Source organism: Sciurus carolinensis, chromosome 10 (assembly GCF_902686445.1).
Source record: "Sciurus carolinensis chromosome 10, mSciCar1.2, whole genome shotgun sequence".
NCBI classification, from domain to species: Eukaryota; Metazoa; Chordata; class Mammalia; order Rodentia; family Sciuridae; genus Sciurus; species Sciurus carolinensis.
In genome coordinates, this window is record NC_062222.1 from 16,457,755 (window position 1) to 16,471,236 (window position 13,482).

Below are 13,482 nucleotides of genomic sequence, written 5' to 3' on the forward strand. Positions count from 1 at the left end.
TACCTAATAGGGCACTCCCTCCCAAAAATTATAGAACTGAAAGGTAACTTCCTTGTTAGCAATTTAAAAAGTTCACTAATCTGGGATCTTTCATACTTGCTATTAATATCAAAACAGAATAATAGGTATCTTCAGGAAAAAGTAAAGAGGAGCATATTAGATCAGGTTACACAAAAAGAATTTAAACTACTGCTCCAACGTTTAATTTTGGGAGTAGGTGCAGGAGCATTGAGTCTTTCACAGCTTTTTTTCCTGTTTAAATATTGTATATTACTTTTTAAAAAATGGTTCCATTATAAAGCCCTTTTAGGGCTGGAGATAAGCTCAGTTGGTAGAGTGCTTGCCTCGCATGCACAAGGCCCTGAGCTCAATCCCCAGCAGCACACGCACACACAAAAAAAAGCCCTTTTATTTACATTTAGTTGTACAGGCTCAAAGCACAGCTCTTCCACATGTAACTATGCTCATAGCACCTACTATGACACTTCATTTCATTTTCTTTTTACATCACATAATCCCATTAAAAAGTGACACTGTTGGGTGAGGTGGTGCACACCTATAATACCATCAACTCAGGGGAATCTGAAGTTCAAAGTCAGCCTCGGCAACTCAGCAAGACCCTGTCTATATTAAAATATAAAAAAGGCTGGGGATGTGGCTCGATGGTTAAGTGTCCCTGGGTTCAATCCCTGATTATCAAAAAAAAAAAAAAAAGTAACATTCAACCCGAATGAAACTATTTACTGAAGTAAATATGTCATATTAAAATAATTTTTACTCTTCTATCTCACCTGGGAGTAGTGGCACACATCTGTAATCCCCGTGACTCAGGAGGCTAAGGCAGGAAGATCACAAGTGTGAGTCCAGCCTAGGCAACTGAGCAAGAATGTCTCAAAATTAAAGTAAAAGGGAAGGAAGCCTTAGGGATGTGTGAGCTCAGTGGTAGAGGACTACTGGGTTCAATTCCCAGTAGAGGAAAAAACCCTCTCCCTCCACAATCAAGTACCTTATTGTTAGTTGGAATGCTCTTAAAATAATGGTTAAATTATTTCTTATTTTAAATATCCTCTCCTGAAAAACAGTAAAGGAGGACTGGGGTTGTGGCTCAGTGGTAGAGCGCTTGCCTAGCATGTGTAAGGCACTGGGTTCAATTCTCAGCACCACAAATAGATAAATAAATAAAATCAATGTCCACTGACAATTTTAAAAAAATTTAAAAAAAAACAATAAAGAATTTAGGGAGCTTCCTCAGCACACATTAGGATTTCCATACTGCAGCTCACCCCCATTTTTCATAAACTGGACATTTTTAAGTCAATTCGAAGTAAACAAGCGTTTGGGAGAAGACTCATAATTCCATGATATCTTATTTCAGTAATACTAAGATGCACATTTTTTTACATTTGCCATTTTGGAAACCAGGATATATCTTACAATTGAAGGTCTTTTAGAATGTGTAATTGGCGTGTCTTTCTCTTTTAGTGATATGAAAATAATGTTTCTTACCACTGTTGGCATCTTAGACTAAATGAAATTGTTATTAAAATGTTAAAAAAACTTTCTCCAATATGCTTTCTAACTGACCTAAATCATAGTACAAATTCAAACAATTCTAGAATAAAAACTCAATACACTTAGGATTCACATTTTGCCATTTTAGAAAATCTATGGCTATCACAAGAAAATAGATAACTGGAAGAAAACTTTTTTAAAAATTTAGGAAAATATCTGGGTTAAAAGAGGAAATAACAAAAGCAAAAAGGAAAGAAAAAAAAAGACTTGAAGATGTTCAGTCAATAGCAGCTTCTAAGGAAGTAGAGGTATGAAGTAGCCCTATAGCTTTATCTAGAAAAGAAGCAATTATTAGGAGCAAGGTAAGGGGTGACTCAGACAGCAAACCATCAACAAGGAAAACATTATTTTATTATTTCTCCCTCTTTAAGGAGGGATCATGGTCACCCTTTAAACAAAAATGTATTATAGGTAGATGAAATTATTTTCATTAAATATTAAACGGTAAACATTCTTAAAAAATTAAAACCAACCTACCAGCATTGTCTTCCTTCTGGCTCAATCTGTTTCACCTTCAGGTTATCCTAGGGTAGGGGCTCCTTTTCAGATCCCCAGTTTTTCATGTCGATCTTCTACCTCCCTGTGGCAACAATATTTTCTAATTAAAAGAGTCCTTTTGTGCCACAGGGAGGATTTCTGATGGTATAACAAATATAAATGTTATCACTCACAGTTTATCATGAAGTCAAACTAGGATTCCTGAGATTTTTCAAAAAAGAAATTTGTCTTCTTAATTTTCAATTGATAAATGTTTTTATTTTTTTATAACCACATTTTAAAAACCAAAACTTTTGTTTGTTAAAAAAAATTAGCATTGCTTTCTTATTGAATTATATAAAAATTCTTACTTATCTGTCTTTTCAACTAACCTTTAAATACAATTTTATTGTTTATTAAAAGAGGTTTTTTGTGTTTTGTGGGGGTTTTTTTTTTGTTTTTTTGTTTTTATTTTCTTGATCATTATCTATAAGAACAACATCTTTTGTTTTGATGCCTGCATAAGAAGCAAAGTTCAGGGCTGGGGATGTAGCTCAGAGCACTTGCCTAGCATGTGTGAGATCCTGGGTTCAAATTCCAGCTCCAAGTCCTGGGAGATGATAGAGGAAGGGAACCAGGGAGAGAGAGGGGGAAGGAAAGGGGTGATGCTAGGGCCATACTGACCAAATCATATTGTTAAATTGTGTGCATGTACAAACATGAAACAATGAATATAATTATTATGTATAATTATAATGCATTAATAAAAAAATGAAAAAAAAAAAAGCAATTCTACCTCTATAGATCAGAAGAGAGAAACAAGAAGGTAAGGATCACTTCACAGCCAAGGTTAATTAGTAAAGATTAGTAAGTCTATTTGTATTATAGAATACAGGGTGATTATGCTTATAATATACATTTAAAAGAAGAGTAGAAAGAAATGTTTAAAAATTTTTAAAAATAAAAAAATAAGCAGCAGTGAGCTAGCCATGGTGGCCTGCTCTATAATCCCAGTTACTCAGGAAGCTGAAGACAGAAGGATCACTAGAGGTCAGAAGTTCAGGGTCAGTATGGGCAAACCAAGTATCCACCTCAACAACCTAAAAGATGAAGGTGACAGTACCAAATTAAATTAAAGTCATCTGGGAGAAAAAAAATTGTCTCCTTGTTGGTAAGATTAAGGGTGATGATTTTCAATGTGCCTAGCTTACTCTCTGCAATACTTTCCAGTTTTTCCATTGAGCACATATTGCTTTTATGATAAGAAAAAAAAAAATCAAACAGTATAAGCAAGAATGATTAAAACAAACTGTGATTTTTGAGACAAAAGCTCATTTAAATATAATATTATGGCTTTGACATAATACATTAAATGGCTATATTTATGTCTTTCCTACAACTACCTTTTAACATTTTAAATAACTTAGGGCACTCAATATTTAGTATATTTACAAAAAAGAAAATGTATTTAAGATTTTACAGGCCAGGCACAGTGGTACATGCCTGTAATCCCAGTGGTGTGGGAGGCTGAGGCAGGATTGCAAGTTCAGCATTTTAGCAAGAACCTGTCTCAAAATAAAAATTAAAAAGGGCTGGCTGGGGTTTAGCTCAGTGGTAGAGCATTTGCCTCGAACATGTAAGGTACTGGGTTCGATCCTCAGCACCACATAAAAAATAAACAAAGATACTGTGTCCATCTATACTAAATAATATTTTTTTAAAAAAAAGAAGGGTTAGGGATGTTTTTCAGTGGTTAGTGCCCCTGGGTTCAATCTCTAATACTCCCCCCACCAAAAAAATTTACATACTGTGATGAGACTACAATACTAACTCAAAATTCAGTTTGTGCAGGGCACAAAGGCACATCACCAGCAACTCAGGAGGCCAAGGCAGGACTGTCAAGTTCAAGGCCAGCCTCAGCAACTTAGCAAGAATCTCAGCAACTTAGTGAGACCCTGTCTCAAAATAAAGACTGGGGATGCAGCTTAATGGTAAAGTGCCCTTGGTTCAATTCCCAGTATCAAAGATGGGGGGACTCAATTTTTCAATATTTCCTAACTAGTTATTATATGTTCAACACTATATTCAAAAAGAAAAAAATAGGACCTCTATCTTCACGGTGCTCATACACTCACTGGGAAAACAAAAGAATATATGCAAGAATAATGTAAGAAAATGCCTGAATTCAGATGGTATAATAGACAATCAGAAAAGAGAATGTTTAATGTAGGCCAAAATAGTTGTGGGAAGTTTCATGAAGTTGAGCAAAATGAACAGTATCTGAGCATATCATGAATAAAGGAAACATCTCTAAGCAAAATCACAGAAGCATAAATAAATAGCACAGTTCATGCCAGAGGCAGTAAGGAAAAGAGCCAGGAACGTACAGTGTTTCTACAAATAAGAAGGCCAGATTGTGAAGCATCTACTTCTGGATGATTTCTTGAGCCACTGAATATGGCACAGGAGTGGCCTTTGAAATTTGGTAAACAAAGAGCTTAAGGAGAACAAGTGTAGATGCCAGGAATACAATAACTTAAGGAATGAATGACAAGGAAAAAGTATGGAGGGAAGGCATAAAGCATTTTCTTTTTAAAAAGTAGAAGTGAGAGGAGGATAAAAACACAACAGAGGTGTAAACACAGTTAACAGAATCTTGTCTTACTATTTAGAAGAACTGTCCATGTTTATGGCACACAGGAAAGTGCAAATCAAGGAAAGAGAACTTTTATATGTCACAAGCACTGTATTTCAAGTATTTATTTTATGGAATCCTAACAACCCTGAATTCCTATTTTATGACAGAGAAACACTCTGAAAAGTTTAAAAGCTGCCAATTAAGTGACAAAGGAGAAATCTAAATCTGAACTACAAACCAGAATCAACGTTCTTCCCTTTCCTACTGAAGAAAGTTACTTAAAGGGTAAGGGGGGGAAAAAAACAAACTCAGAAATAGTCACCCAGGATTTTCTATCATATTTGACCATTCTTTGACTCTTCTTTCTGTTCTCCAAAATATAAACATTCCCATGGGCTGGGAAGGGGGCTCAGTGGTAGAGTGCATACCCAGCATGTATGAGGCTCTAGGTTCCATTCTCCAGTACTTGGGGAGATGGGGGGAAGCATCCCTAAGGTTAATTCCTTAATTCTCTGTCCTCTTATTCTATATCACAGAGAGACAAATACAGAATTTAAGTATCTTCTCATAGGGAACTCTTTCCAATACCTCTTCTCTTGGAGATCTTGTTTATTTCCATAGCTTCAAATGATAAGCCCCAAATCAGTCTCTCCTGGACCTTACTTTGCTAAGCTTCAGTTGTACTGGACAGTTTCCATTTGTCCCTCCTGGTCTACTGTCCACACTTCTCTGTCCCAGGAGACTGACTTCATCAATAGGGCTCATATGGCTTCAGAACTGGTTTGGTTAATGGTGTGCCACAGCCAGGGGTTACAGAGGGAGGACAATGAAAATCAGGGAACTCAATCCCAGGCCCCCTTTCTGTAGTACTGCCCTGCCCTCCAATTAGCTGTGTCCTTTGATGAAGGTCTCGGAATCTCCCAAGGTGACCTCTCTCCAAAGCTGCAGCTCCTGAGTCTAGCAGTCCTTCCTTCCCCTTGGCCCTTGAGCCAAAGAGCAGAAAACAGCTGCTCCTGCTGGCTTGGAGGACTGCCATCTCTCTTCTGATCAGTCTATGCTTACCTACATGTTCTTAACTAGTCCTTTATTAAAACAGTCCATAAATTTTACTAACTTGAACATGACAGTTCTTTTGTCATGGGATCCTGATACATACTTTGTATATCTTTACTTATATAAATATTCCTTCTTATATGCTCTGCTTCGACTCACAATAGAAATGACTATTACCAAACTTACTTGCTTCCCAAAACAGTTTTGCACTCCTCAAATCCCTATACAGTAACATCTCCATCACTGTAATTTGGTCAAAGAACAGAGTAACACTCTTGCTGACTATGCCCCTCCTTTATCTGTTATGTCAAGTATTGTTAAATTCTTACATTCACACTGTTTCTACAAGTTCCTCCTGTTCCTATTACTCCCCTTTGTTTTACTATTTCTCAACTCATCCAATAACAGCTAGTTTCCCTGCCTCATTGTCTCCCCTATAATTTATCCTATATCTACTGAGATACTAATTCCGTAGTACTTTCTACTTGAAACCTTGCAAATCTCTGTTTCCTTATATGCTTAATTACTAACTTGAGATTCAATTAAACATATCATACCTACATGTAATTTTTAATAATGCAAACATGAAAATCTGCATTTTCAAATCTCTGTAAAGAATCCAAGAAACTCCTCTCCTCCCAACACTCACCACATTCATCTACCAACAAACAGGCCCTGAACTAGTAGTAGAGTCTACAGTTCACAGGAAAGTTATTTCAGGCCTGTCAGACTGAAGATCACCCTTCATATTTCACAACCATTCCCCAAAGGCTCTGATGATTACTAATCTGAATCTGTCATCACAAGTAATTTCTTACAGGTTTAGATGAATATACCTATTTTAAAAGCTTCAAAATATTGTTCTTCCTGAATATTACCAAATTCAAGAGATCATTAGTATTACACATAAGTGATGTGAGGGAAAAGTAAACTTTTAGTCTATAAGGAGAAGCAAAGGACTGGTGATACAGCTCAGTGGTAGAATTTTCCCCAGCATGCACGAGGCCCTGGGTTCAATCCCCATCACTGCCAAAAAAATGGTGGGGGGAGCAAATAGTCCATAATTTAAAAAATTTGAAACCCTTTTATACAAAAAATAATGAAGATGGTTAGATGCAAGTCATTATATAATTTTAGGACTCCTACCTGAATAACAATGAGAATACTGCTTATGATATGAGCATACATGCATGGGTATACAGAATAAAAGAAAAACTTCAATGTGAGCATGCAGTGAGCTGAAACAAGTTCATAAATATAACTGTGAACAGTTTTTAGACTGATGTAACCTAAATTATAGTAGGAGGATTCCAGGAAGTGTTTCTTGGAGGTCAGATTTCAATTACCCCAATTCATCAAGTAAGAACTGCTATCTTATAAATATTCCTTTCCTTTTCACCCCAGTTTCTTCTTTAAAACCTACACATATTTGGTATTTAAGTTATAAAATTTCTGTTGTCCCAAAAATTAACCTGATCCTAATTCACTATCTAAATGGTAAACATACATTAGAGTAAGTCATAACAATCTTTATCCAACCATGTATAATCTAGATATCAGAAGAATGAAAATTTATTCAGATTTTAATTCATTTACAAATGCATGATTCTTCAATAGGAACAAAATTAAGCCCAAATTTGCTGATTTAAAAACTAAACTATTAACAATCTTCATAAAGTTACATTAAAATTCATGAGCCAGAATGGAATTAAATGCATAAGATGAACTTCTGAAGTACTTTCATTCTTTCTAGTATAATGTATGTGTTAAAGAAAAATTAGTGTCAAAGAAAAAGAAAACTAAAAAAAATTATAAAGTATTAAAAAACTACTTCTAAAAAAAAAAAAAATCACAAAACTAACTGTTCTCTGACCCAGATTTCCCATTTCCTCGTTTTAAATATCATAATTGCTCCCTCTACCCTGTAAATGACATCATCATCCTCAGTTCAAGAAGACTAAGAAAATTAAATCCCTTAAGTGGTTTACATTCACTTCCTATTACTATTAGAAATTATTCTTTTTTTTTTTTTTTTTTTTGGGGGGGTGTGCTGGGGATCTAACCCAGGGCCTTGCGCTTGCAAAGCAAGCACTCTACCGACTGAGCTATCTCCCCTGCCCCTAGAAATTGTTCTAACCTGAATTAATCTAACAAAATATTTACAGTCAAATATACAGTTAATAACGTTTGGAGTCAGACACAGTGGCAAGTGCCTCTGCCCCTCAAGTGGCTGGAATAGCATTTAGCTCTAGCTACTTGGAAGGCTGAGGCAGGAGGATCATTTAAGCCCAGGAGATCAAAGCCAGCCTGGACAGCACAGTTAGACTCCACCCTAAAAAAAAAAAAAAGCAACCAAACATTTGTGTAACATGCTCTAGGATTTTAATATAATATACATTTATCTACTTATGCCAATTTTGCACAGTAACTACTTTTTTTTTAAGTTTCCAATCTACTACCAAAACCAGTCTTATTTATTTTTTTAACATATACTGCAAAATATTATCTATATATATTCTGCTCTACCTATGCTACCTATCTTTTTTTCTGCAAATTGGGTCCAACTCAAGTGTAGTCATGAATGCTATATGCAGTGTTTGGTTCCCCGTTTTGATAAAATGATCTGATCAGCACTTCACCTGCAGTTTGCTGGCCTGGTTATCATCAATGCTCTGAAGAGCAAGTAACTTACAAACATCAAAAAAAAAAAAAAAAAAAAAAAACGAGAAGGAGAATAACTTTCAGTAGGAAAAATTAGCAGTCCTAGGGACTGCTATTGGGCCTCACAGAGCAGAAATACATCAAATACTCAAAACTTTAATCACAAGTTTGCTACATTTATAGAAATGTATCTAAATATTATAAAATTTTCACTAGGGTAGTAAATCAAGTGTAAGGATTCTTTTTCAACATTAACAGTTGGCCTAAAATAAATTTTCATGTTTATTATTATATAACAGTTACCACAACTCTTCTAAGAAAATACCCTATTTTTTGGTCATGATAAAAATGAAAATAATAAGTACTAATCCCAAGTTAAATATACAGCTATTTTACCACACAGATGGAAATACCAAGATTTCTCAGAAGACAAAAAGGAAAGAACCTGACAGACCATTTGAAAGATACTTCTGACCTACGGGGAAAAAAATCATACTGCTCCATCAGCATTGATTTAAAAGAAACTCTTTAATCAGTTATAGAATGAGACTACCATATTTATTTTTTTAATTAAAAAGTTATCCTCATACACTAGCCTATTGACTTCTATAAGTAAATAACAACTAGTTGAGTATTTTCATTCCCAGAAAAAAAATAATAAAACAATTTTACTTATGGAGCTGTAATTTTGTCTGTAGGCTCCATAATGAGACTATCTGATCTCAAAGAATTACAATACAGAACTCTATTATTTCTACAAAGTCCCCTAAACAGAGAGGTTTCACTGGTTTCTAAGCTACAGTAAGTAGTATTAAAAAGAGGTTCTTCAGCATAAGACTCATTTGGCAATAGTGACCTTCAAGCTTACAAAATAAGAAAGTTATAAATAATGAACATTTTGCGGGATGTCTACCTGTTTCCACATTCTCGGTCTCAACTTCTTGTTCTTCTGCCACATCTTGCATCATGTAAGTCTCATCATCATAAACCAGAACCTGGGCTGCATAGCCCTGCTCTAATCTGGCACTTGGCACTGGCTCCACAATCACTGCTGGATATTCAGAAACCTTTTCACTTTCCTACAAGAGCAAATTTAAAAAACAATCAACTTTTTTACTCATAAATTCTGGATTCACTTACAAATTCTTTAGTTCATACAGTTCCACAAAATAAGATAATATATTACAAATATGAATGGAAAAAAAAAGATAGAAAGTGCTAACTTTAATAATCTTTTCAAATCTCAAGAGGCAATCGTTTTAAATAACCAGAGCTTAAGGATTAAGATAGCATATTAAAAACGTGCAAATAATTTCACTCTCTCATGAAAGCCCACTAAATTAGCAGTATAAGACTTTATTTTTTACCTAAATTCACAAAAAGAAGAGAGAAGAGCAAGAAACAAGAAGAGAGAAGAGCAACAAAATCTTACAGGACTTAAAGCACATGGATGAGCACAAGGTGGTTTAGCCAACCCAGGAAAGCCGAATCGCAGGCTGGTAACAAAATAAACGGGGACACCAACTGCTCCTGGAAATGGAGAGGCAGCAGGTTATAAGGAAAGAGAAGGAGGTAAAATAAGGAAGATTCCACCTAAGTTGTGGGAAAGTTCTTTGGTACCTAGACCTGGCCCTCTTCCTCCCTCCATGATGCAAGCTGGCCAGCTCTCCTCACCTCAGCCAAGGACTAAAGCTACTTTGTGGACAGGGAAAAGCAAAGAGAAACTTTGAGGTACAAGAGGCACACTCCCAGGCATCAGACCACACCAAAACCAGTTTCGAATCCTCTTCTTACTCCCCTGCTCTTAATCCTGAGCAGACAGACAAACATTACTAGACATCCAAGGAAAGCCTCTCAGGAGAGAGAAAAAGATAGGCTGGGAAGAAAAAAATGAAGCAATCTCCAGGAGCAATTGAAAAAAAGATAAAGCAATAGAAAGTAAAAGAGAAAAGACAGCAATTGGGCTGGAGTTGTGGCTCAGTGGTAGAGCACATGCCTAACATGTGAGGCACTGGGCTTGATCCTCAGCACCACATATATAAATGAATAAAATAAAGAGCTATCAATATCTAAAAAACATTTTAAGAAAAGATAGAAATTATTAGAGGAGCAATTGAACAGGTCCAAAATCTGAGTAACTGAAGTTACAGAAAAAGGAAATGGATGGGAAGGAGGGAAGGAAGGAGGGAGGGAGGGAGGGAGGTTGGGAGGGAAGGAAGGAAGGAAGGAAGGAAGGAAGGAAAGAAGGAAGGAAGGAAGGAAGGAAAAAGGTTTGGAAAGAAAGCTAAGAAATAAATGAAGAAAATTTTCTAGAGACAAAGGATATGTGTTGCTATTTGATAGGCATCTGGTAGCAATGTGACTCCTGAGAAGGGCATGATAAGCTGTCACTGTCAAGGTAACCAATGACATCATTCCTAAGGCCAGAATGCCCAGTAAGCCTGTTCCAGCTTTTTATCCATACCTGGCTTACTCTCATATACCTACTCACTCCACCTTGACCTCCTATCTGGATCAGATGAGAACACTCATTTCACCCCCAAAATGTGGTCTACTTTGTCTTCTCCGCAATGTTGAAAGAAGGCCACCATAAGCTTAGAGACAAAAAAAAGAGAACCACATTCTCTTTGCACTACCAGTTCATGGACCAGACCAGGACATGCCTCATCCCGCCCAAGAACTAACTCATGATAATGGCACTGATTAACTGAGGAGAAGCTCATGAAACAGAGAATTTGCTGTGGGACTACCCTGCTGTCTTCCCTGGAAGGCTTAAGATAATACTGGTCTCTCCTAAATCAGTTGGGTTCACCATTTTTTTTTTCATTTTCTCAAAATAAATATTATCTAGGAATATTTCCATAGATGGTAACTATAAAGAAAACTAAAGAAATGAGAGTATATAAGTCAGGATAAATGGCACCTCTGGGGGCAAGGATGAGATATAAGAGAGAAGCACACTCAGTTATTCTAAAATGCTAGTTATTTCTATTTTTTAGCCTAATAATAGGTAGTATGCTTTTTTTTTTTTTTTAATTCTTAGAATGTACTTATTTATCTTATACTTCTTTCTTTTTTTACTGTAGCTTTCCTCCTCAGGACAGCCCCATTCTTAGGTTTCAAACAGCACCTCTATGCTAATTACTTCTGAGAATTTATCCTCCATTCTAATCCATCACCTGAACGCAAAACCATTTTTTTTTTTTTTTTGGACAGGGCTATATTGTGCCAGGCTGGGTTTGAACTCATGATCCTCCAGCCTCAGTCTCCCAAATACCTGGGAACACAGGCATGCACCACCACGCCTGCCTCAGAACCATCAAATTCAAAACTATCAACTTGTATCACTACAGGAATATTTAGTCAACATTTCAAGCTTAACATGTCTAAATGGAAAAAATGATCAGCATCTTTCCCTCTTCCTCCCACTCTGCTCATTTCTAAACCTCGGGGGTTTTTTTGTATTGAAAAAGGAAATTATAATATTCATATTTCATAGAGTTCAAAATAAAATATGCACAAAATAATTAGCACTGCATCTACCACAAAGTACACAGTGATGGCTGTTATTATACTGTAACAGTAGTCTTCAAATTTATTTGTCCTGTTGCTTCTCTGCACAAAGAAAAAGCTTTAATGACTTACCATTTGTCTAAGAGGCAAGGTTAACATACTTGATACCTGAACACTAGAATATAACCCCCACCCCACCTATACCTCTAAAAAGAGCTTAAGTCCCAACCCCTAGTAGCTACAAATATGTCCTTTTCACAAATAGGGTCTTTTGCAAATGATCAAGTTATGAGACAGGATGAGCCCTAATCCAATCTAACTATATCCTTATAAGAAGGGAAATTTGGACATAGGCAAACACAAGTAAGGGAAGATGATGTAGAGATACAGAGAGAACACCACCTATAGGCCAAGGGATGATTAACTAGAAAGCTAGAAGAGAGCCAGGGAGGAAATCTGCATTTGCACCTCATAGAAGGAATCAACTTACCCAAAACATTGATTTCAATATTCTAGCTTCCAGAACTGTTAAAGCAATAAATGTCTGTTACTGTAGCAGCCCCAGAAGACTAGTTCACCACCTTTACAATCTTACTTCCCACATTATTTCCCAGAAGCTATCTGATTACTGGTATTGCCTCTAGTTCCTAAACACCATCCTTTGCATGACTTCTGCTTGTTACTTTGTAGCCTTCACATCTATCCAAATCCTTTTCATCTACTGAAGATTTTCATCCATTTCAGGAAGTTGCCATAATCCACTCTGAATCAGTTTTTCACCCAAACACTTTTAGAGCAAGTTGTTTGTCCAATACCGTTATTGTTCATTATACTATATTATAATTATTTACATATCCAATTCCTTGACTGAACTCTTAGATATCTGAGAGCAAAAGTCTTAACCAATGTCTACATCCTCCAACAATATACACTTCACATAAAGCTTGGGTCACAGAACCATAAAACAACATTTTTTTTTACCTTAACAGGTATTCACAGATTCAACATTTGCTACTTAACAAGAAGTAATTTCAGGAGTTTTTTCTCCACCAGATGATAAGAGAACAGAGGCCCACTACATGCAGATTTGCAGATTATTATCGCCTGTGTAGAGGAGCTATTTTTATTGGAAAACAGAGGAAGAGGAAAGAATCAGGAGTCCTTGCTTTAAAACAGTAAAAAGTAACACATCCAGTAAGCTATTCTGTCTGAGACTGCTTTGCTTAAGTCACCAAAATATGAAACAATTGAAATGCATGAAATCCAGATTCAGTTGGTCTTGACACAAACTAATTCTCTAGAAGCTATGATTGACAGACTTAGCAAAGAAAATACAGGCTACCCAGTTAGTCTATATTTCAGATAAACAATGAAAAATAAATATAAGAATGCACCATATGGGCTGGGGTTTTAGCTCAGTAGTAGCGTGTTTGCCTAGCATGTGTGAGGTACTGGATTCGATCCTCAGCACCGCATAAACAAAATAAAGGTATTGCGTCCATCTACAACTAAAAAAAAAAAAATACACACACACACACACACACACATATATATATATATATGCGCCA

The 13,482-nt window shown here is 36.1% G+C and overlaps 1 protein-coding gene across 9 annotated transcripts in view; it reads right to left on the bottom strand.

The window, feature by feature from the left end:
* The window catches only part of Elf2 (E74 like ETS transcription factor 2), a 102,861-nt gene that overhangs the window by 43,983 nt on the left and 45,396 nt on the right, over positions 1-13,482 (bottom strand). For 4 of the 9 annotated variants that reach the window (XM_047566114.1, XM_047566116.1, XM_047566113.1 and 1 more), the window contains exon 4: positions 9,315-9,480. The exons of 2 other annotated variants lie outside the window; for them this stretch is intronic. In XM_047566114.1, coding sequence (XP_047422070.1) covers positions 9,315-9,480 — 166 coding nt within the window. Of the gene's footprint in view, positions 1-2,049; positions 2,153-9,314; positions 9,481-9,833; positions 9,932-13,482 lie in introns of those variants that run through there. 3 more of the 9 variants (XM_047566123.1, XM_047566120.1, XM_047566118.1) reach the window with 2 other exon arrangements.